Source organism: Oncorhynchus mykiss, chromosome 17, assembly GCF_013265735.2.
Source record: "Oncorhynchus mykiss isolate Arlee chromosome 17, USDA_OmykA_1.1, whole genome shotgun sequence".
In the NCBI taxonomy this organism is placed as follows: Eukaryota; Metazoa; Chordata; class Actinopteri; order Salmoniformes; family Salmonidae; genus Oncorhynchus; species Oncorhynchus mykiss.
The window spans coordinates 31,719,622-31,743,447 of NC_048581.1; the positions used below are offsets into that span (position 1 = coordinate 31,719,622).

At 42.7% G+C, this 23,826-nt stretch overlaps 1 protein-coding gene across 1 annotated transcript; it reads left to right on the forward strand.

Annotated features, from left to right (window-relative positions):
* Positions 1–3,413: 3,413 nt before the first annotated feature.
* On the forward strand, positions 3,414–23,578 carry LOC110493722 (COMM domain-containing protein 1). Its single transcript, XM_021568141.2, has 3 exons — positions 3,414–3,643; positions 4,186–4,473; positions 21,240–23,578. Exons 1-3 carry the CDS (start codon positions 3,422–3,424, stop codon positions 21,345–21,347), a joined length of 618 nt encoding a protein of 205 aa, XP_021423816.1. The 5' UTR covers positions 3,414–3,421; the 3' UTR covers positions 21,348–23,578.
* The last annotated feature ends 248 nt before the right edge of the window (positions 23,579–23,826 follow it).

Here is a 23,826-nt window from a genome sequence, read left to right on the forward strand (position 1 = left end):
TGTTCTAGGGGTATATATCTGCCAATAGCCTCCCACACCTGGGAACTATAACACAAGCATAATCAATGAACTACAGTATATTCTGATTGGTCAATCTCAGTGCAATCTTAAAGTGAATAGAGAATAAAGAGTGGGAAATATATGGGTTGATTTAATGTATGCTTTCTTTGATTGCTAATTCACAAATGTTGACTTATTCCCTTTTATCAACAGTTTATGATTTATAACAAATTCACATTCTGAATGAACGCTTCATAATGAGTCTACTTTGACAGTTTATACCAGTTTATACCAGATACCCGCTTGTAAAACCACTTTACTCATCTCTTTCTACTTTCACAAACGTTTTAACTATAAGGTGTGGTATCGGTCGTACTTTTTCCGGCTTTTTATCGGAAACAATGTACTGTACTTAGTCTGTGTCGCTGAAACGTTACAGATTGCGAGGCAGAAATGTAAAGGTGATTTCACATTGAGACGACATATGCAGCGTTTACCGTGACTGCGCAGTCGCCACTGAATTTTTTATTAAAAATATATTTTTTTACCCCCTTTTCTCCCCAATTTCGTGGTATCCAATTGTTTAGTAGCTACTATCTTGTCTCATCGCTACAACTCCCGTACGGGCTCGGGAGAGACGAAGGTTGAAAGTCATGCGTCCTCCGATACACAACCCAACCAGGCCGCACTGCTTCTTAACACAGCGCCATCCAACCCGGAAGCCAGCCGAAACAATGTGTCGGAGGAAACACCGTACACCTGGCAACCTTGGTTAGCGCGCACTGCACCTGGCCCGCCACAGGAGTCGCTGGTGCGCAATGAGACAAGGATCTCCCTACCGGCCAAACCCTCCCTAACCCGGACGACGCTAGGCCAATTGTGCATCGCCCCACGGACCTCCCGGTCGCGGCACATGACAAATGCCTGTCATACACAATATAGCTACACCTCATGACAAAAAGTATGTGGACACCTGCTCGTCGAACATCTCATTCCAATTTCATGGGTATTAAATATGGAGTAGGTCCCACCCTTATTGTACTGATGTTATTTCCAGATGCAGTTTGGAACTCGGTAGTGAGTGTTGCAACCGAGGACAGATGATTTTTACGCGCTTCAGCACTCGGCGTTCCCGTTCTGTGAGCTTGTGTGGCCTACCACTTCTCATTTGAGACGTTTTTGGTCCTAGAGGTTTCCACTTCACAATAACAGCACTTACAGTTGACTGGGGCAGCTCTAGCAGGGCAGAAAGTTGATGAACTGACTTGTTGGAAAGGTGGCATCATATGACGGTGCCACGTTGAACGTCACTGAGCTCTTCAGTAAGGCCATTCTACTGCCAATGTTTGTCTATGGAGAATGCATGGCGGTGTGCTCGATTTTACACACTTGTCAGCAGCGGGTTTGCAGGCGAAAACCTGAGGAAAATCCAACCAGGAAGTGCTGTTATTCTGGAACCTCTCTTTTCCATTGCAAGCCTATCCTCCATTTAAAGCGAGCGCCTGGAGCGCCTTTAGTGCTCTCTCTCTCCTATTGAAAAGGCTACCATCCGGTTGAAATATGTTCGATTATTTATTGTAAAAACAACCTGAGGATTGATTATAAAAAACGTTTGACATGTTTCTATGAACTTTACGGATACTATTTGGAATTTTCGTCTGCCCGTCGTGAACTGCACAAGCATGTGGATTACTAAACAAAAAGTGCCAACCAAATGGAGGTTTTTGGATATAAAAATAATCTTTATCGAACAAAACAAACATTTGTGTAACTGGGAGTCTCGTGAGTGCAAACATACAAGGATCATCAAAGGTAAGGGATTAATTTGATTGCTTTTCTGACTTTTGTGACCAATCTACTTTGCTGCTAGCTGTTTAATGTTTTGTCTGCTGAGAGAGCTGTCCTCACATAATCGCATGGTTTGCTTTCACCGTAAATCCTTTTTGAAATCTGACACGCCGGTGGATTAATATTCAAACACTCAAAAATATTTTGTCAATTTAAAAAAAATATTATTAGTACTGGCTGATACTGTAATTCACAAACTATACAATAATAGGTGTTTGATGTTACAGTTACGATGCCAAATGGAGAAAACAACCTATGATACCTGTTACTATGTTGCCATGAACTCACGCTCTCTCGCTCTCTCTCTCTCTCTTGCTCTCACACATTCTCTCTCTCACACACACACACACACACACACACACACTCATACATACTTGCCCTGTACCTTATTTATGAAGTAGATCTGTTCTTGCTGCTTTCTTGCTGTGCGTATGCTGTGTCCTAGTGAGTGTTTTATGGGTATTATCCTGGTAGGGATTGGGCTGGGAGGCGGAAATTTAGGAAATGAAACCGAAAGTACCACATTTTTTGTATGTCAACATTAAAGACTGATTATAAAAAACGTTTAACATGTTTCTACGAACTTTACGGATACTATTTGGAATTTTTGTCTGCCCGTCGTGAACTGCACAAGCATGTGGATTACTAAACAAAACGTGCCAACCAAATGGAGGTTTTTGGATATAAAAATAATCTTTATCGAACAAAACAAACATTTGTGTAACTGGGAGTCTCGTGAGTGCAAACATACAAAGATCATCAAAGGTAAGGGATTCATTTGATTGCTTTTCTGACTTTCGTGACCAATCTACTTTGCTGCTAGCTGTTTAATGTTTTGTCTGCTGAGAGAGCTGTCCTCACATAATCGCATGGTTTGCTTTCACCGTAAATCCTTTTTGAAATCTGACACGCCGGTGGATTAATATTCAAACACTCAAAAATATTTTGTCAATTTTTAAAAAATATTATTAGTACTGGCTGATACTGTAATTCACAAACTATACAATAATAGGTGTTTGATGTTACAGTTACGATGCCAAATGAAGAAAACCTGTGATACCTGTTACTATGTTGCCATGAACTCACGCTCTCTCGCTCTCTCTCTCTCTCTCTCTCGCTCTCACACACTCTCTCTCACACACACACACACACACACACACTCATACATACTTGCCCTGTACCTTATTTATGAAGTAGATCTGTTCTTGCTGCTTTCTTGCTGTGCGTATGATGTGTCCTAGTGAGTGTTTTATGGGTATTATCCTGGTAGGGATTGGGCTGGGAGGTGGAAATTTAGGAAATGAAACCGAAAGTACCACATTTTTTGCATGTCAACATTAAAGACTGATTTTGAAACTGTACAAAAATGAACATGTTCTACTTAGTTTGTCAAAGGTTTACAAAGGCCATACTATATTTAGAATTTTCATTATATAACACTACATTTTATCAACCTCAAGTAGCTTTCAACGATGATTGGTGTGTGTGTGTGTGTGTGTGTATGGATGGGTTTTCTTGGATATGTAGGCCAATCAGTGATTGATGTGCGTGAGTATGGTGAGAAACACAGCCAATGAGCGGGCATACACAACAGGAGTCACGTGACCAGTGGGGCTACAACATGGCGGATGTTGAAACGTCGAAATCTTTGAACGGTTTGCTGAACGGAATAGCACAAATAGTGTATTATAATAATGCTGAAATAACAGAGGAACTTTTGAAAAATGAACTTTATCCAGACTTAACGCAGGAGGAGTTTCGCGCGATGCATGAAAAGATGAAAGGTCTTTTAAAGGTACTGTCAACTTCTGCATTTTGAGACCATTCTCACCTGATTCCCCTCGTGTTGATTGACAAGCTACATTATTATAGGGATAGGCTATAGGTAGCAAATAGATACATGTTTCAAATGCTCAACCTCGTCCTGCAGCCCATATGCTTGAAACCAGTTTCTCTATTGTCTTTCTTTAGCTGTCTGTACAATCTTACCAAAACAAATCTTTCAGCTCAATCAGTTAATTCAATTTGTACTATACTGTACAAATGGCCTTCTAAATAAATAGCTAGGATAGGGTGTGTGGATTCATTCATGTTGACAACTGTGGTTTTCAATGATAGATCAGTTTGTCTGTCTACAGGCTGAGATTTACCTGTCACTAGATGGCAGCACTAGAACACCTGTGTAAACACATGTCAAGTTTCCCTTCAATGTCCTTGATGTGAAGATGAAGTTGTCTACATTTCTATCTTGTCCAGGCCAAGATAATACAACTAGAAAAACGTCAACCTCTTTGTTAGACTAACAAATATTTGCTTATTTTCTTCTCCCCCTCTCAGTCTATCGCCACTGCTAACATGGATCAGGCCCAGCTGGAAGCCTTCCTGACTGCCCAGACCAGGAAGCAGGGCACGGGGGGTGTGAGCGCCGAGCAGGCGGCTGCCCTCTCCCGGTTCTGGAAGAGCCACCGGGCCCGGGTGAGAGAGAGCCTGCTGGGCCAGAGCCGCTGGGAGCCCGGCCTGAAGGGCCTCACCTGGAGGGTGGACCTCCAGACCTCAGCTAGCAGAGGGGGTGCTGCTAACATTCCTGTGGCCCTGGTGGAGCTGGAACTGGGCAGGACTGGAGAGGTGAGAGGGGAGTGGGAAGAGGGGCACTCTTTAAAATACCAGTCACACTGACTGTACAAGCACTTTACATGGCTGCCTTTAATTAGACCAATGTTATGTTTTGATTCCCCAGTTGTGCTTTCAGACATAGTACATTATGGAAATCAACAGGCTTTCTCATCTGGACTTGTTCCATAATGTGCCCCAGGTGGGCGGAGTTTGCACATTTTGATTTTAAACCATAATCTAATTAGTCTTAAAATGAAATTGCCAGTGACTTTGTACTCACCTTCCTCTTTCCTGCTTTAGCAGTATATTTATTACATTGTCATAGTTTCAAATTGTTGTGTCTGATATGCCAGCGCTACATATACAGTACTAGTCTGCCTCTCACCTGTTAGTCCTCAACCTAACATATTAGTGTGTCCCAAATGACACCCTATTCCCAATGTAGCACACTACTTTTGGCCCTATGAGCCCTGGTCAAAAGTAGTGCACTATTTAGGAAATGGAGTGCCATTTGGGACGCACATATAGTTGAGGACTATACTGTAATTTCAATAGTGTCACTGTAACCCAATATCTCACAATACATCTAAGAAAGCTGGTATGACTTTTTAATGGCACGCTATAATTTGTTTTGCAAAGGTGGTGTTCATTTTGGTCATCCCAAAAGCCTGGCCCTGTGTGTGCCTTTTTAAAAAGTTTTTCCCCTGCCAGCATTGTTGTGGAGAGTTGGCATCTCTGTGGCTCTGCTGAGATGGCGACTTGGCTCTAGCTTCAATCCTTTTGGTCTGGAATTAGCTGATGACACTACTATTATCTTCTCTTCTTGGTATTAGTAGCAGGGAGAGTTCCAGGAAACAAAAAGTTTCACAATTATAGGTGCCAAAAGCATTGTCTTACGCCAGATAGACAATGCAACAATATTGCCTGCTGTTCGGTTGACAGACGAGCGTTGTGTAGGAGTGACGTCACCTGCCAGAAGACAATGGGCAATTCCCTGGTAACAGTGATGCTGAGAATCAGATTTTTCACTTTATAATGTATGTCAAAACAAAAAACAATGATTTCAAAGTTAAACCATAAAGAATGACGGTTTGTGTGTGAAAGATGAGTCTCAGCATCACTCTGTTACTGGGGAATTGCCCCAATGTAAGGTCAACACTGTTAGAATGTGAAAACGAGGTGGCCTAGTTCTATAAGTGAGACTATATTGCAGTGTAGGCACATCAGTCCCAGGGAACATGATTATTGTATCAATTCGTAAAAGAAAAGTACATTCAGTTTAGAGCTTTTTCTGCTCCTACTACAGATTTGTTTTCCAACCGCCACACTAGCTATATTTTGTTGATTTATTATTACATCCATGATTGATTACAACACAGTGCATTATAAACAAGTATGATAATTTACATCATCCCTACCAATAAACGTCCTTTTTATAGCCAGTAAATGTAACTGGCCAATAGGCTCATACTCCCATATCAAGATCATTCTAAGTGCTTTAGGTTAGGATGCTGTGGGCTTTCATTTAATTTAATCTCTATGACTTGAAGGGTGTAAATGACTTAGGTTATAGATGGGATAAAGAAATAGGCTTATGTATCTATAAGCTATATATAGAATCATACCAAATGTTGATTGGCTTTGGTTTGGTCATAGATCAGATAGATCACACATTTTCCCTAGTTTGGTTAGTAAAGTCACTATGGAAGCCACAGCTCAGATGTCCACGTGGATATTCCGTAGAGTGTCTGAGAGGGGGAAAGTATTTTGAGGCGTGCGGCCCAAATGGCATCCTTTTCCCTATAGGGCATTACTTTTGACCAAAGGGAATAGGGTGCCATTTGGGACGATCAACAAGTCAACTGACAGCCCCCTAGCTAAAGCAACCACCACGGAGGTTACAGGTAGAGGTCGACCGATTATGATTTTTCAACGCCGATACCGATTATTGGAGGACAAAAAAAAGCCGCTACCGATTAATCGGCCGATTTTAAAAATGTATTTGTAATAATGACAATTACAACAATACTGAATGACCACTTATTTTAACTTAATATAATACATCAATAAAATCAATTTAGCCTAAAATAAATAATGAAACATGTTCAATTTGGTTTAAATAATGCAAAAACAAAGTGTTGGAGAAGAAAGTAAAAGTGCAATATGTGCCATGTAAGAGCTAACGTTTAAGTTCCTTGCTCAGAACATATGAAAGCTGGTGGTTCCTTTTTATTAACATGAGTCTTCAATATTCCAAGGTAAGAGGTTTTAGTTAATATAGTATTTATAGGCCTATTTCTCTCTATACCATTTGTATTTCATATACCTTTGACAATTGGATGTTCTTATAGGCACTTTAGTATTGCCAGTGTAACAGTAAAGCTTCCGTACCTCTCCTCGCTCCTACCTGGGCTCGAACCAGGAACACAACGACAACAGCCACCCTCGAAGCAGCGTTACCCATGCAGAGCAAGGGGAACAACTACTCCAAGTCTCAGAGTGAGTGATGTTTGAAACCCTATTAGAGCGCACCCCGCTAACTAGCTAGCCATTTCACATCACATCGTTACACCAGCCTAATCTCGGGAGTTGATAGGCTTGAAGTCATAAACAGCAGAGCTGCTGGCAAAACGCACAAATGTGCTGTTTGAATGAATGCTTATGAGCCTGCTGGTGCCTACTGTTGCTCAGTCAGACTGCTCTATCAAATCATAGACTTAATTATAACATAATAACACACAGAAATGCGAGCCTTAGGTCATTAATATGGTCGAATCTGGAAACTATCATCTCGAAAACAAGACGTTTTATTCTTTCAGTGAAATACGGAACCGTTCCGTATTTTATCTAACGGGTGGCATCCATCAGTCTAAATATTGCTGTTACATTGCACAACCTTCAATGTTATGTTATAATTACGTAAAATTCTGGCAAATTATTTCTTATTTTTTATTTATTTTTTACCCCCTTTTTCTCCCCAATTTCGTGGTATCCAATTGTTGTAGTAGCTACTATCTTGTCTCACGCTCGGGAGAGACTAAGGTTGAAAGTCATGTGTCTTCCGATACACAACCCAGCCAGCCGTACTGCTTCTTAACACAGCGCGCCTCCAACCCGGAAGCCAGCCGCACCAAGCCAGCCGCACCGTGCACCTGGCAACCTTGGTTAGCGCGCACTGCGCCCGGCCCGCCACAGGAGTCGCTGGTGCGCGATGAGACAAGGACATCCCTACCGACCAAGCCCTCCCTAACCCGGACGACGCTAGGCCAATTGTGCGTCGCCCCACGGACCTCCCGGTCGCGGCCGGTTACGACAGAGCCTGGGTGCAAACCCAGGGACTCTGATGGCACAGCTGGCGCTGCAGTACAGCGCCCTTAACCACTGCGCCACCTGGGAGGCCTGCAAATTATTTATCAATGAGCCAGGCGGCCCAAACTGTTGCATATACCCTGACTCTGCGTGCAATGAACGCAAGAGAAGTGACACAATTTCACCTGGTTAATATTGCCTGCTAACATGAATTTCTTTTAACTAAATATGCAGGTTTAAAAAAATATACTCCTGTGTATTGATTTTAAGAAAGGCATTGGTGTTTATGGTTAGGTACACGTTGGAGCAAATTCAGTCCTTTTTCGCGAATGCGCACTGCATCGATTATATGCAACGCAGGACACGCTAGATAAACTAGTAATATCATCAACCATGTGTAGTTATAACTAGTGATTATGATTTGAGTTTAATGCTAGCTAGCAACTTACCTTGGCTTCTTACTGCATTCGCGTAACCGGCAGCCTCCTCGTGAGGCAGGTGGTTAGAGCGTTGGACTAGTTAACCGTAAGGTTGCAAGATTGAATTCCTGAGCGGACAAGGTAAAAATCTGTCGTTCTGCCCCTGAACAAGGCAGTTAACCCACCGTTCCTAGGCCGTCATTAAAAATAAGAATGTGTTCTTAACTGACTTGCCTAGTTAAATAAAGATTAAATAAAGGTGTCCAAAAAATAATAATAATAAAAAATCGGCGTCCAAAATTACCGATTTCCGATTGTTATGAAAACTTGAAATCAGCCATTCCGATTAATCGGTCGACCTCTGGGATCGACAGGTCTGGGATCAGCTTACCCCGCCCCTTTCATCATCTTAATCACCAACGGCCAAGCACCAAACAGTCTATTCCAGCTATAGGACATCTTATCTGCATGACTGAGCTCCATCCATCCTATGGTTGGTTGGTGGGCTAGTTTGTCACGCTAATGCTTCTATAGCCTTGATTTTCTAGAGCCTGGTGGGCAGCTCCAGTCCTTGAGGGCCTGATTGGTGTCACTTTTTCCCCATCCCTAGCAAACACAGCTGATTAATCAAATTTCATTCTAAACTGAAGATCATTATTAGGTGATTATTGGAGTCAGGTGTGTTAGCTGGGGTAAAACTGTGACACTAATCAGGCCCTCGAGGACTGGAATTGCCCCCCCCCTGCTCTAGAGTCAACTGCTTGAAAAGGCTATACAGAACTTTTGCTTCTGAGGGTGCTCTAGAGCCAAAAGGGGTCCCCCAGAAATATTGCACAGAAATGACCTAATTTAACAGGAAAATGTATATGAACCATACAGAATACAATCAAGACAACATTTCAAATGGCTTCCTATTTCTTTTGCATGTCTCATCTTCTAATGGACCGGAGTGGCCCACTTTCATTCAACACACAGGCCTATTTACTCTGAATCGGGAGCTCCCTGTAGACTTGAGATAAAATGGAACATAGCATCCGCTCCCACCTATTTAAATAAACTTGGAATAGCCTAATAATGGGCTGGGTGGAGTCTGCTCCGTTCCCAATGGAGCTTCAGCTTTTATCTGGGATCAAAAACATGTTCTAATCTGACCCAATCACTTCCTTGCTGTAACCACAGGCATTGAGCCTTTTCATGGATACTAAAACAGATTCAAAGCCGATTTATGAAAACATAATTTTTACTAGGGTGAATAGAAGTGGTCTGTTGACATTTTGATTTGGCAGTGGGAGAGACTCTATTTCATTCGTGAGAACTTTAACCAAGAATTCCAGTGCGTGTACTTCTTACAATAATGTGATAAATCAATAACTTCACTTAGTAACCTAGTAGCACAGTTGTAACATTTTCAGCATGAAAACTAGAGGCTGACAGACCATTGGTAGTCTGTGTAGAGTAAGATTAACACGGTCTCATGCAATTTTTCTACAGGTTAGTCACCCCTCATCTATAAAACAAACATTAGCACGAGTCTGAATTATGCAGTATAGATTTTCTGATGAGTAGGCCAATTTGGTTCTGTAACAGTTTGTAATTGGGTCAGTAAGCAAAAGATTGCTGGATCGAATCCCTGAGCTGACATGGTAAAAATCTGTCGTTCTGCCCTTGAGCAAAGCAGTCAACCCACTGTTCCCCGGGCGCCGAAGACATGGATGTCGATAGGCAGCTCTCCGGACATCTCTGATTCAGAGGGGTTGGGTTAAATGCGGAAGACTCATTCAGTTGTCCAACTGACTAGGTATCCCCCTTTCCCTTTATTTATTTGCCCAGTGATTGTGGTTTAAAAAAAGCCTATATCCTACCTACACATACTATTCTCTGCAACTGACAGTTTATCAGGTGCTGTGAAATAGTAAACTAATTCTGTTGGTTTTGGGGGAGATCCCCTAAAGTAGTTGTTCAATGGATCTATTTACTTAGCTGAGGGAAGCTAAGTAAATAGCACCACTGATGGCTGTGCTCTCCCCTTTGAAGATGACCACAGTACATGCTGTACATTCTATTGAGCGCCAGTAGTAAACCGTCTCTTCGTGCTGTATGAGGGTGTAGTTTCCACATCTTTACATTTCATATAGCACGTTCCTGTTCTTTAGGCACGAAACTTTATGAAACATTTCAAAATGGAGGTGCTACAGGATCTTGTCCAATAAGAACACACATTTGTTTTTCCCATTGTGAAACATTTTGTCCTACTGAACACCATTAACTAAGCCCATCCAGGTGTTGGTCTTGACTTTTCATCCGGATGACAGCCTAAGCCTTAGTTCTCCTACTGTAAGTGCATTACATTTGACAGACAGTGTTTTGCACCAGTGATCCGTGGAATCAAGAGAGGAGTTCCCAGTTGATGTTTGATTTACAAGACAAGCTTTTACCAGCAGCGACCGAACCCAACCTCCATTACCTTGTGAAGTCAAAGACATAATGCACTAACAATATCAGCCGTCAGGCAGAAAGAATGTTGACTGAATCAATATGACCAAATTGTTTTTGTCAAAAGTGAAGGTTTTGTTCTGTGTGTGTGCCAATTCAAGAGTTAGGAAAGTGAAGATATATGATAGGTATTCAGACCATTCCAATTCCTGACTATATATGAGAGCTGGCATGTAACATTAGATGTCTTTTAATTGGAGGGTGGAGAGTCAACCATGGAAAGTAGAGGAGGACAATTGCTTATTACACATTGACTCCCTGTCCTATTTTCTCAGGATGCTGGCTTATAACTGTCTTTACATTTCGATGTGTTTACCTACATGTCAATCATTGGCAAACATAGAAGGCATGACCAATTATTTTCTCCACATAGGTGATTTCTCAGAGGACTGCACAGTGAAATCTTAAATAAAAACATATCCGCTTGTTTTCTCTCCCGTCATTCTTCCGTTTTGTTGTAACGGGAGCACACTTGTATTCCCAGGGTATCCAGCCTGGTCTCATAGACTAGACGTAACATAGTAAATGTAAATCCGTCCCACTCAAATTAGTATGGATACATAAGACCGATGGTTCCTGAAGGCAAAAACTAAAGTAGGATGGGCGTAGAACGTGAACGTCTAGCATGTCAAAGGTTATGAGTTCGAATCTCATCATGGACAATTTTAGCTAATTAGCAACTTTTCAACTACTTGCTACTTTGCAACTACTTAGCATATTAGCTAACCCTTCCCCTAAATCTAACATTAACCCTTACCCTACCCTTTAACCCAACTCCTAAACTTAACCCCTAGCCTAGCTAACGTGAGCCGGCAAGCTAATGTTAGCCACCTTTCTGTAATTCGTAACATGTTATATGTTTTGCAAATATGTTACATACTGTACATTTAGCAAATTCGTAACACAATATGAATTGTAATTTGTAACATATCATACGAAATGGTGATGGACACCCACAAATGAATACGTACCATATAAAACGTAACATATCATACCAAATGGAGTGTCTCAGATTTACATAGAGAATAATAAGAAATGCTCTGAGACCAGGTTGGGGTATCATATCTCACGATAGGCCCCAGCTCTGTTTTGGCTAGCACTCTCATTATCTCATATATTATTGTTTTTCCAGTAAACAAATGCATTAGCGTGCCGCACGATCCTGAGCGTGGCCCTTTGAGTGTATTAAATGAGTTCTCTAATATATGATGACAGATCCGATAGACTCGTAGGTGTCTCCAATACTGAAGAGAGGAATGGGTGAGTCAGCATTCTAACTCTGTGTGCATCCCAAATGGCCCTATATTCCCTATATAGTGCACTACTTTTGATCAGAGCCTATGGTCCTCAAGAATAGTGCAACCTATATAGAGAATAGATTGCCATGACCTTGAGACGCAGCCCAACTTGTGAAACTACTGTATTCAGACCTAAGGAGTGGCTGGTGGTTGTTGGTTATGCACACAATGGGGATGGTAGATTGGATAGGACTACAGTTGTCTGTCGGTTGACCTGTAGTGTGTCTAAAATGACAGTTTGTATTCAGTGTCTTCTATGAGTCCTTTTGTATTACAAATTTTAGTTGCCTGTCAGTGTTTAGCAAACCATTGTCTCTGTTAATTGTGCCAGGTATGCTGTGTAGGCCTATAAAGTATATCATTCAGTTCATATCACTGTTAACACTGTGCTGTTAACAATGTGTAGGCAAAACATAAACACATGCATACTGTTAATGTTCCCTCAAAGAGAACTCAAAAACACTGAGTGCATCGATGGTCTGCAACATAGTTCATTCTCAATGCATTTTCCCTCCGCACATGGCTAGCATAACAGCACATACACTATCATTCAAAAGTTTGGGGTTACTTAGAAATGTCCTTATTTTTGCAAGATGAGCACATTTTTGTCCATTGAAATAACATCCAATTGATCAGAAATACAGTGTAGACATTATTCATGTTGTAAATGACTGGCTACTCCAGGCTAACGTCCCTGTCCCGAAGAAAGCACCAGTTAGCCTGGAGCTAGCCTCGAGCTAGGCCCATCTCCCGGCTCTCTTCTACCAGCCAATTCTTGGGCTACAATACCGCTTTTGCCAATTAGGCTTGACCCTTTACTGCCGACACGGAGCCCCGCCGATCCATCACGGCTGGTCTGCCGACGTAACTGTCCGAGGTGGTTTCAACAGGCTCTTCCGTTGCGACTTCGCCGGAAGCCCATCTGCTAGCCCCGTGTCTCCAGCCCGCCTAGGGTAGCAGCGACTACAGAATTGGCTCCCTGACGTATCTAGTGCTACTCATTGGACCCTATGATCACTTGGCTACACATACCACTCCCTAATGTTAATATGCTTTGTCTACTGCTGTTTTGGTTAGTGATTATCTTATTTCACTGAAGAGCCCCTAGCCCTGCCCAATATGCCTTAGATAGCCCTTTTGTTCCACCTCCCACACATGCAGGGACCTCACCTGGCTTAAATGGTGCCTCTAGAGACAAAACCTCTCATCGTCACTCAATGCCTAGGTTTACCTCCACTGTACTCACATCCTACCATACCCTTGTCTGTACATTATCACTTAACTATTCTTCCGCACCCAGAAATCTGCTCCTTTGACTCTGTTCCGAACGCACTACACAATCAGTTCCCTATAGCCGTACCCTTATCCTACTCCTCCTCTGTTCCTCTGGTGATGTAGAGGTTAACCCAAGCCCTGTAGCCCCCAGCACCACTCCCATTCCCCATGCACTCTCATTTGTTGACTTCTGTAACCGTAAAAGCCTTTGTTTCATGCATGTTAACATTAGAAGCCTCCTCCCTAAGTTTGTTTTATTCACTGCTTTAGAACACTCTGCCAACTCTGATGTCATAGCTGTGTCTGAATCATGCCTTAGGAAGGCCAACAAAGATCCTGACATTTCCATCCCTAACTATAACAGCTTCCAAAAAAATAGAACAGCCAAAGGAGGTGGAGTTAGCCTGCAGAGTTCTGTGATACTATCCAAGTCTGTGCCCAAACAATTAGAGCTTATACTTTTTTTAAGTCTCTAAACCGTTGCCGCTTGTTATAGACCCCCTTCAGCCACCAGCTGTGCCCTGGAAACCATAGATGGGGGGGATCAATTCACATATCTTCACGGTTCGTACTGTTACGTGTCCTAAACTGGGATCTAAACTAGATTCCCTCAATCTCACACAAATTATTAAGGAACCTACCAGGTACAACCCTAAATCTGTAACCATGGGCACCCTCTTAGACATCATCCTGACCAACTTGCCCTCTAAATGCACCTCTGCTGTCTTCAACCAGGATCTCAGCGATCACTGCTTCATTGCCTGCGTGTGTAATGGGTCCGCGGTCAAACGACCACCCCTCATCATTGTCACATGCTCCCTAAAACACTTCAGCGAGCAGGCCTTTCTTATCGACCTGGCCCGGGTATCCTGGAAGGATATTGACCTCATCCCGTCAGTAGAGGATGCATGGTTTCTCTAAGTGCTTTCCACGCCATCTTAAATAAGCATGCCCCGTTCAAAAAATGTAGAACTAAGAACAGATACAGCCCTTGGTTCACCCCAGACTTGACTGCCCTTGACCAGCACAAAAACATCCTGTGGCGTTCTTCATTAGCATCGAATAGCCCCCGCAATATGCAACTTTTCAGGGAAGTCTGGAACCAATATACCCAGTTAGTTAGGAAAGCTAAGGCTAGCTTTTTCAAACAGAAATTTGCATCCTGTAGCACTAATTAAAAAAAATTCAAATAATTTTCCATTCAATAATCTTACCATTAAAATTACATTTAGACTGTAAAAGATGGCCTTGAGCACATTTCTTATAGAGGGTATCAGTCTTGCATCAAATAGTGAATTCCACTGTATGCAGAATGTTGCATGCATGTCTGCACAGTGTTATATTTTCATAGCTCACTGTCAGTAAATATTGGACTACAAGAGTTGCAAGGCTGCAAAGGTAGAATTATTTAAATCTTTGAGTGGGTTGATTAGGTTCTGGAGGTGTGTGGTTACAGCAATTGCGCAGGGTTGGTTGGTGTGGCCTGTGGTGGTGGGGCCCAAAGTGATATCTTTTCATGGGACCCAAAATTCCTGCCCAGCAGTGCCATTGGCAATGAAGCAGGCCAGCCCCAACTGCCTCAGACACCGGAGCGACTGCTGACACCAGTTGCTCCGGCAATCAATCACCTGTACATGTTCTCAATGGGCTTGACCCCACAGTGACCCACATCCACACAGTGCCACATGCCCGTTCGGGCTGGACATGACAAAAAACACAGGTAACCAGGGCTGTATATTCATTAGTGCACAACGTAGCAAAAGTTTTGCAACAAAAACAAGCATTACTTTTTGGAAAAATTCAGGTAGGTCCTGTTTGGTTACTAGTGAAGATATTACTGATACTGTATGTTGAATGATAAGTGTTTATCCTGGTTGGTTAAGTAAACTACCGTTCAAAAGTTTGGGGTCACTTAGAAATTTCCTTGTTTTTGAAAGAAAAGCAAAATAAATTGTCCATTAAAATAACATCAAATTGATCAGAAATGCAGTGTAGATGTTTGTTGTAAATGACTATTGTAGCTGGAAATGGCAGATTTTTTTATGGAATATCCATAGGCTTACAGAGGACTGTAATAGCATCGAATAGTCCCCGAGATATGCAACTGTTCGGGAAGTCAGGAACCAATACACACAGTCAGTCAGGAAAGCCAAGGCCAGCTTTTTCAAGTAGAAATTTGCATCCTGTAGCTCTAACTCCAAAAAGTTCTGGAACACTGTAAAGTCCATGGAGAACAAGAGCACCTCCTCCCAGCTGCCCACTGCACTGAGGCCAGGTAACACGGTCACCACCGATAAATCCCCCCCCCCCCCCCCCCCCCACAGCTACTCCTTTACCCAAATCCAGATAGCAGATGTTCTGAAAGAGCTGCAAAACCTTAACAATCTGGACCCTCTATTTCTGAAACTGTCCGCCGCCATTGTCGCGAGCCCTATTACCAGCCTGTTCAACCTCTCCTTCGTATCATCCGAGATCCCCAAGGATTGGAAAGCTGCCGTGGTCATCCCCCTCTTCAAAGGGGGAGACACCCTGGACCCAAACTGTTACAGACCTATATCCATCCTGCCCTGCCTATCTAAGGTCTTCGAAAGCCAAGTCAACAAACAGATCACTGACCATCTCGAATCCCACTGTACCTTCTCCGCTGTGCAATCCGGTTTCCGAGCCGGTCACGGGTGCACCTCAGCCACGCTCAAGGTACTAAACGTTCCAGTCATTGGCAGCAGAGAACTGGAAGGAAAGGCGGTCAAAGTAAGTGTTGGCTTTGGGGATGACCAGTGAAATATACCTGCTGGAGCGCATGCTACGGGTGGGTGTTGCTATGGTGACCAGTGAGCTGAGATAAGGCGGGGCTTTACATATCAAAGACTTATAGATGACCTGGAGCCAGTGGGTTTGGCGACGAATATGTAGTGAGGGCCAGCCAACGAGAGCATACAGATCGCAGTGGTGGGTAGTATATGGCGCTTTGGTGACAAAACGGATGGCGCTGTGAGACTACATCCAGCTTGCTGAGTAGTGTTGGGGCTATTTTGTAAATGACATTGCCGAAGTCAAGGATCGGTAGGATAGTCAGTTTTACGAGGGTATGTTTGGCAGCATGAGTGAAGGAGGCTTTGTTGCGAAATAGGAAGCCGATTCTAGATCTGATTTTGGAGATGCTTAATGTGAGTCTGGAAGGAGAGTTTACAGTCTAACCAGACACCTAGGTATTTGTCCACAGAAGTCAGAACTGTCCAGAGTAGTGATGCTAGTCGGGCGGGTGCGGGAAACAAATCGGTTGAAGAGCATGCATTAAGTTTTACTAGCATTTAAAAGCAGTTGGAGGCCACAGAAGGAGTGTTGTAAGGCATTGTGTTGTAAGCGCGTTTGGAGGTTTGTTAACAGTGTCCAAAGAAGGGCCAGATCTATACAGAATGGTGTCATCTGCGTAGAGGTGGATCAGAGAATCACCAGCAGCAAGAGCGACATCATTGATATATACAGAGAAAAGAGTCGGCCCAAGAATTGAACCCTGTGGTACCCCCATAGAGACTGCCAGAGGTCCGGACAACATGCCCTCCAATTTGACACATCGAACTCTATCTGAGAAGTAGTTGGTGAACCAGGCGAGGCAGTCATTTGAGAAACCAAGGCTATTGAGTCTGCCGATAAGAATGCAGTGAATGACAAAGTCGAAAGCCTTGGCCAGGTTGATGAAGACAGCTGCACAGTACTGTCTTTTATCGATGGCGGTTATGATATCGTTGATCGTGGCTGAGGTGTGCCCATGACCACCTCGGAAACCAGATTGCATAGTGGAGAAGGTACGGTGGGATTCGAAATGGTCGGTGATCTGTTTGTTAACTTGGATTTTGAAGATTTTAGAAAGGCAGGGCAGGATGGATGAAGGTCTATAACAGATAGGGTCTAGAGTGTCTCCCCCTTTGAAGAGGGGGATGACCATGACAGCTTTCCAATCTTTGGGGATTTCAGACTATACGAAAGAGAGGTTGAACAGGCTAGTAATAGGGGTTGCAACAATTTCGGTGGATAATTTTAGAAAGAGAGGGTCCAGATTGTCTAGCCCAGCTGATTTGTAGGGATCAAGATTTTGCGGCTCTTTCAGAACATCAGCTGTCTGGATTTGGGTGAAGGAGAAGTAGGGGGGCTTGGGCAAGTTGCTGCCGGGGTAGGTTCTTATTGAAATGATTGATTATCATAGATTATCGGTGGTGACAGTGTTTCCTAGCCTCAGTGCAGTAGGCAGCTGGGAGGAGGTGTTCTTATTGCTCTTATTGCTCTTGCTCTTGTCCATGGACAATAAGAACCTACTAATAAGAACCTACTATAATGAGATATATATATATATATATGAATGAGCCTGGATCTCTTCCTTTAAAGGCTCTGATTTTGGCTGTCTCTGTGTCAAGTGAGATTTTTCCTGACTGGACAATCACATTCCTGTCCTCAATGCCTAGCAGTACCTGCAATTATGCCAACTGACATTGTCATTCAACACAATGCTGCTCACGTCCTTCTTCATTTGGGAGTAGGGCTGGTTCAGGGGGATGGGTTTAACAGGCCTGCTGAGTCTGATGCTGCATTTGAGCCTGGCACCAGGCAGGGGCTGGGACAACTGATTTGGTATTGCATTGATTTAAATTTCGGCTGAAAGAGGAACGAAATGTAAACACTCGGAAATGTTCTGTTTAGATATTAAGTAACTAATGTTAGGGGAGCAAAAAGTAGGCTACGGACTAAGCTAACAGGTTCATTCCCACCACTCACAGACTACACCCACCTTCCTTTGTGAAAAATTGGGTGACATACTGTCGTCCTTTATTTTCTCTCTCCTGTCTTTCTTTCCTTTCGTTTTTGGAAGCCTGATTTGTAGGAAGCTGAGACCTGATGCTACACCGGTACTCCTCACTCGCAATTCACTGCTAGCAAGTACTGTTCGCGCCTGGTTTGGGGGCAGGACCGAACCATTAGATGTAAATATATGCAATACGGAGGCTCTCCGGATGTTTACTTTTTTGCCAAAAACAAGAAAAGAAAAATAAATTGTTTTATTAGTACATTGTAAAATAAATATTATATTAATGATATGTACAAAAAAAAGATTAACCTAAAGTTCTAATTTTCAGTCACAGGCGCCACTATTCCCCCCCATACGGCGCCCCTGCTGCTGGGGCTCCCATTTCCCTCAGATCTCTTGTCTGCCACTCCCCTGGTACTGAGAATGAGGCCAGCAGAGCAGCACGCCCTTGAAGACAAGACACCACTTAGTTGAAGTCTTTACAGTGCTGTTGTATGAGAGGAGTTATTCATAAATTAAGTTGCTGTCACTATGGTGAATTTACAACTTTTTTTCACCTCAGAGGAGAGGACTTTTTTTTTTTTTTTTTGACTGAATATCCAAAACATACGATATACTTGCAGTGAAGCCGCTCAACAACTACACCACACCAGTCATCCACCTGACTCCCATTCAGTGACACACATATCCAGGGTCAATGCCCTGCTCAAGGGCACGTTGACAGATCTCCCACCAGGCCAAAAAAACAGCTGTCTCTGAACCATTCGAGACCCCCCCCCCAGCAAACAACAATGAAAAAAAATGAAAAAAACAAAGGACATCAAGGACAACTAAAATCATAACAGCAATGCCAACTGTATATGTTTATGTCTGGCACTATTGCATGAATGTGTGTGTGTTCTTGTATGCATTTATTTGACTGAGTGTGTGTATATGCATGTGTACAAACACCTGCACGGCATCAGCCTCGGGCAAACCGGCATTAGCTGTAAAAACACTGCCCCTCAGTGTCAGTAGAGGAAGATTAGGATTGAGGTGTGCCTCATATGGTACTTAGTTGACCATTTAGTAGGCTAAACAGTAAATGAATGGTCTTTTTTTTTTCAACTTTTTATTTAACTAGGCAAGTCAGTTAAGAACAAATTCTTATTTACATTGACGGCCTACCCTAGCCGAACCTGGACAACGCTGGGCTAATTATGTGCCACCTCATGGGACTCCCAATCATGGCCGGATGTGATTCAGTCTGGATTCAAAACAGGGACTGTAGTGATACCTCTTGCACTGAGATGCAGTGCCTTAGACCGCTGCAACACTCGGGAGTCTGTATTAAGGCTAATGATGAGCACTTGTACAGTAATTGTTTTGCAGTATAATAAAAGTAAATGATTATAGGTGTTCAGGGCTTTGTCCTTTCAGTCTATGCAAGGAGATTTCACAGAGTAACTGCATCTTAACTTGACTTATCAAGTCCTACTCACTAAGCCACAATGTTTGTGTTTTATAGAGTTGAGTGACAGTTGAACCATGCGAGTAGCATTCCATTAAGCTGAGTTATACGAGGTAGACGGATAGCTTCAAGAGCATCCTCTCTCTCGCCAACCGAAATTAACACTGAATCGTCCCAGGCGACAGACACGCTTCAAGCCCTGTGCTTCAAACAAACAAATGACTGCGGAAAGAAATAAGGCAGCGGTAGCCAGTAACCAGGCAACCGTTCTTTTAAGAGAGGTGATAGGGCCCTTGTGTAGTGATGTGCACTCTCGGGAACAAACAGACTAACAAAGACATGGACAGATGGAAGGTCGTGTGTCCTATTGTGGCCACCCAGGGACATTCATTCATTTTTCAGTAGCATGTAATGAAGACGCTACATATCATAGAAATTGATGAGTAGATCGGCCAATCACACGATCTGCACATGGTCTGTGTACGCTGTGACTCATTTGAAAATATACTCTGACTCAAGTATCCCAAAATGTTTTTTTGCGTGCCAGCAATCAACTTTTCAAGATGTTTAACTTTCAAAATACTGAAATACAGCCGTTATGATGCAAGTTATAATTTTGAAAACTTGATTGATGACATACAACCCATTTTGGGACTATATCAACCATGGGCTAGTGAAACATACCAAAATGTAGTTTTTGGGATGGATTTTTTATTTTAAAGGCAGGTGCTATAGTTGCTCTCCTGACTTTACTTCACTGTTCTGGGATCAGCTTCCATATTCTAGTCATATCTGTGACCCTTATGAGTTAAACATGATGCCACAAAACAACATGTTAAGACTCAAAAGTAGCTCTTCAAGGGGTATGGATGTCCTTGGACAGTCAGCTGTTGTTTTTTTTAGGTCTTCTCCTCCTTTTCCCTCATTTGTCCTTCATCCCCTGTTCCTGTCGTCATCTCTCTTTTGATGGCACGCTGGTTAAAGGTCACATTCTCACTAGTGATATTGGAGGCTATTTTTGAAATGCCTCAGAGACATGAGAGAATGAAAGTGAGTTTCTAGGGACCCTGCTATAAATGGGGAAAACTCAAATGACTGTGCTACAGGCAAAGTGTCGCTATATTTAGGCCAACTGTTGCCTTTTATTTGTGTCAGTAATTAACACTAGCTGTACCTCCTAGGTCATCTACCGCACGCACCACTTACAACAGTCTTCTGAAATCGTTGTCCACTGTATTAGTTTCTTGGTAACACATTAAAAATAACTTTCTTGAATAAGCATCCTTTATAAACCGTCATAAAAATAAATGTGTTTTTATTTCCATTAGTCCTTTTTAGTTTGTTGTCCGTTGGAAAGAGAAAGAACAAGTGTTTGGTCCTAACTGAATGTGTCTGGACCACATCCTGGTTCTAGGCTTCTCTTTTCTGTTAACTTTCCAACCCCATTTTCAAACACACCTCTTCCTGTAGCACAGTGTTGAAATATGCTTTTAAAAGGCTCAACGGATGTCAAACTGGCTTAGATCTTGGGCCTTAAAATAGGACTTGATGTGAGTAAAGGTTCCTGTTATCACAATGTTTCTGATGTCACGTCAGTTGAGCTACATCCCTCAACCCATCCATGAAGTAGGCTCTACTGCCTGCTGTCTTGTTCTTAATATACTGTCCCTATTTTCCCTTTGCCTTCTTTCCTTCCTTCCTTTCCCTCTTCTCCGTTCTCGTTTTCCTTCCAGGATTCAGACTTTGTGTGTCTGGAGTTTGACGAGGCGAAGGTGAACCAGGTGTTGAAGAAGATGGCAGAGATCCAGGAGAGCATCGACGCCATCGTACACCGCAGCTAGGGTCTACATTTCTGTGTGAAATAGGAGAGAAACGTCCCCGTTCTATAAAAACAATAAGTGGTTTCCAGTCTTTTCCTGTCATTTCTTTTCATTCTATGACTTGGACAGAAAACATTAGCCTGCCATGTAGCAGACAGGAAAACTATGCATTATATATGTATCTTTATACCTTATTTACTGTACACACTGGCTAGCTCATTTCTTACAGTAAGTCCTATCTGTTGAGTCTAACAAATGGGATATTGTTCTATCAATGCTAGAGAGAACCTGCTGTTTTGTTTTGTGGCCGGGATGGAATACTTCTTTTCACGTACAGAACATACAGTACTGTTATGCTTGATTTACAATTAGTGCAATGTCCATTTTGTACATACCCGTTGCCATTCCAGAGAGTGATACATTGATATTTTCAGTTTAAGCCTAGTAAACCTAACATCCCCTTGCTTAATGTTGGCCAGACAACTTGTACGATATCGTTGTTCCCAAAGGAGCTGCTTCTTCCCACACTATTTCTAGCCCCTCAACATTCCGGCTGCCTGACCTGGTCTGAACTTTCCGTACTGGGCACAGGCCAGGGGTGTAGGCTGTTCAGTGAGGTGAGACATTCACAACATTGCAAGTAGAAATAGAACTGACAAAGATTTGCTATTCTACATGACAGACAAGCCTATCTGTTGTACATGCAAAATAATGATCTGAATATGTTGTATGGTTGCACCCTCCTGGACAGACCCACATGCTGTCCCAATTGGCCCAATGTCTTAAATATCCATATGTTCTTGTCTCACTTTCCATCATTTTGCTTTTCAACAATCAAAAGTCTTTCCAATCAATACAAAATAAGTATCTGGTCCTTTGAACTGTCAGTGATCATAGAAGAGAAAAAATGAACATTTATTCATCCATAGTGATGTCATAAAGATGAATTTGTACAATGAAGGTTAGAGCTGGGACGATAAACCAAAAATGATTGTTTCTGACCGAACCGACATTAATCTCGAACATTTTACTGATATTGATATTAACGATAAGTAGCCTTTACTAGTGGAATGCATAGTTTTTAAAAAATCAGTAAGTCTGCTATAATACGCTATTTCTAACTAGATGATCGATAGCTACAACATTCAAAGTAGTAGTTTTAAGGGTAATACAAAAGAAGTAACTGGTGCACATTCATGTTATCAATGTATTCAGTTTGTCGTTATCATGATAATTCAGTCAATTTATCGTGATTTGTCCATATCGCCCAGCTCTAATGAAAGGTTCATGTCATCTTGTTACCCCCATTTGCAGAATGGGATATCAACCCACACTTTGGATCAGGTGTTAAAAAATGTTATTAAACCGTAACAAAATGTATCAACGCCACACTTCTTTCTGTGTCGTCCGCATTCCAAGAACCATAGGTCTCCTCAGTATCTTTTCCTCTACGATTCTTCCTGTTCGAAGTCTGGACGGTAGCTATAGCATTACTGTTTGACAACCAAGCCGACTTGCACGGACTGGCACTGTTGCCTCTGAAGTGAGGAGGGGTGGCTGGCTTCCTGACAGGGGAGAGAATGACACTCAAGGCTTTGATGAAGTGGGGGAAGTTGATTCATACACACCCTTTGCGTGACACCACCATTTTGACAGGGAGCTGACTGGGTCTGAGAGGACAGATACACCCATGTACATAAGGACACACCCTCCTTGTAAAGTGATAGGAGGATGATTTCAGACCTTATCTTGGGGCAACTTTAATGCGGTTGTGTTGGCATGATGATTGTGGTGACGAGACCAACGGGTTGGGAAGATTTTGTGGTTGACTCATCTGCTGTGAGCTGAGCTGACCTGTAGTCCCTATAACCTACTAGTCTTCTGGTGTACATTCACACCTTCTCGCCGTCAACTAAGTAACCAAAGTCGGATTTGAAATCCAGTCTTCGTCAACTCCGTAACCCAAAGAGAAACCCAGCACCCTAGCCAAACGCCTCAGTCTGGAGGTGGCAGCCTTACATGTGACCTGGAGGTCCCATTTGACAATTGCATTAAACTGGATGTGGATTAGACAACAGACAGCTACAGGTCACACTGTAACATCTAGAACTCAACGTTGGTTTTATTTGGAAGTTCACCAGAGTTCAAGATGGATTTGTTTTGTAACACTTTAATAAGGAGTGGGCTTTGATTAAGGACTGGGGCAGGGGTGTGTGATGGTTTAGGCTTGAAAGTGCTCGCTGATGAAAGCATGACTGCAGACTCCCCGCTTAAATCCCTGGTTGCCTCCCAAATGACATCCTATTTCCTATATAGTGCACTACATTTGACTAGGCCCATAGGGCTCTGGTCGAAAGTAGTGCACTGTGTAGGGAATAGGGTGCCATTTGGGACTTACACATTCAATTAGCAGTTATAAATAAGTCAGACTGAGTTCTAGTAATTATGGCATCGGTCCATGTTTACGACAGGCAATAAAGAAATGGACTTTCCAGCTAAC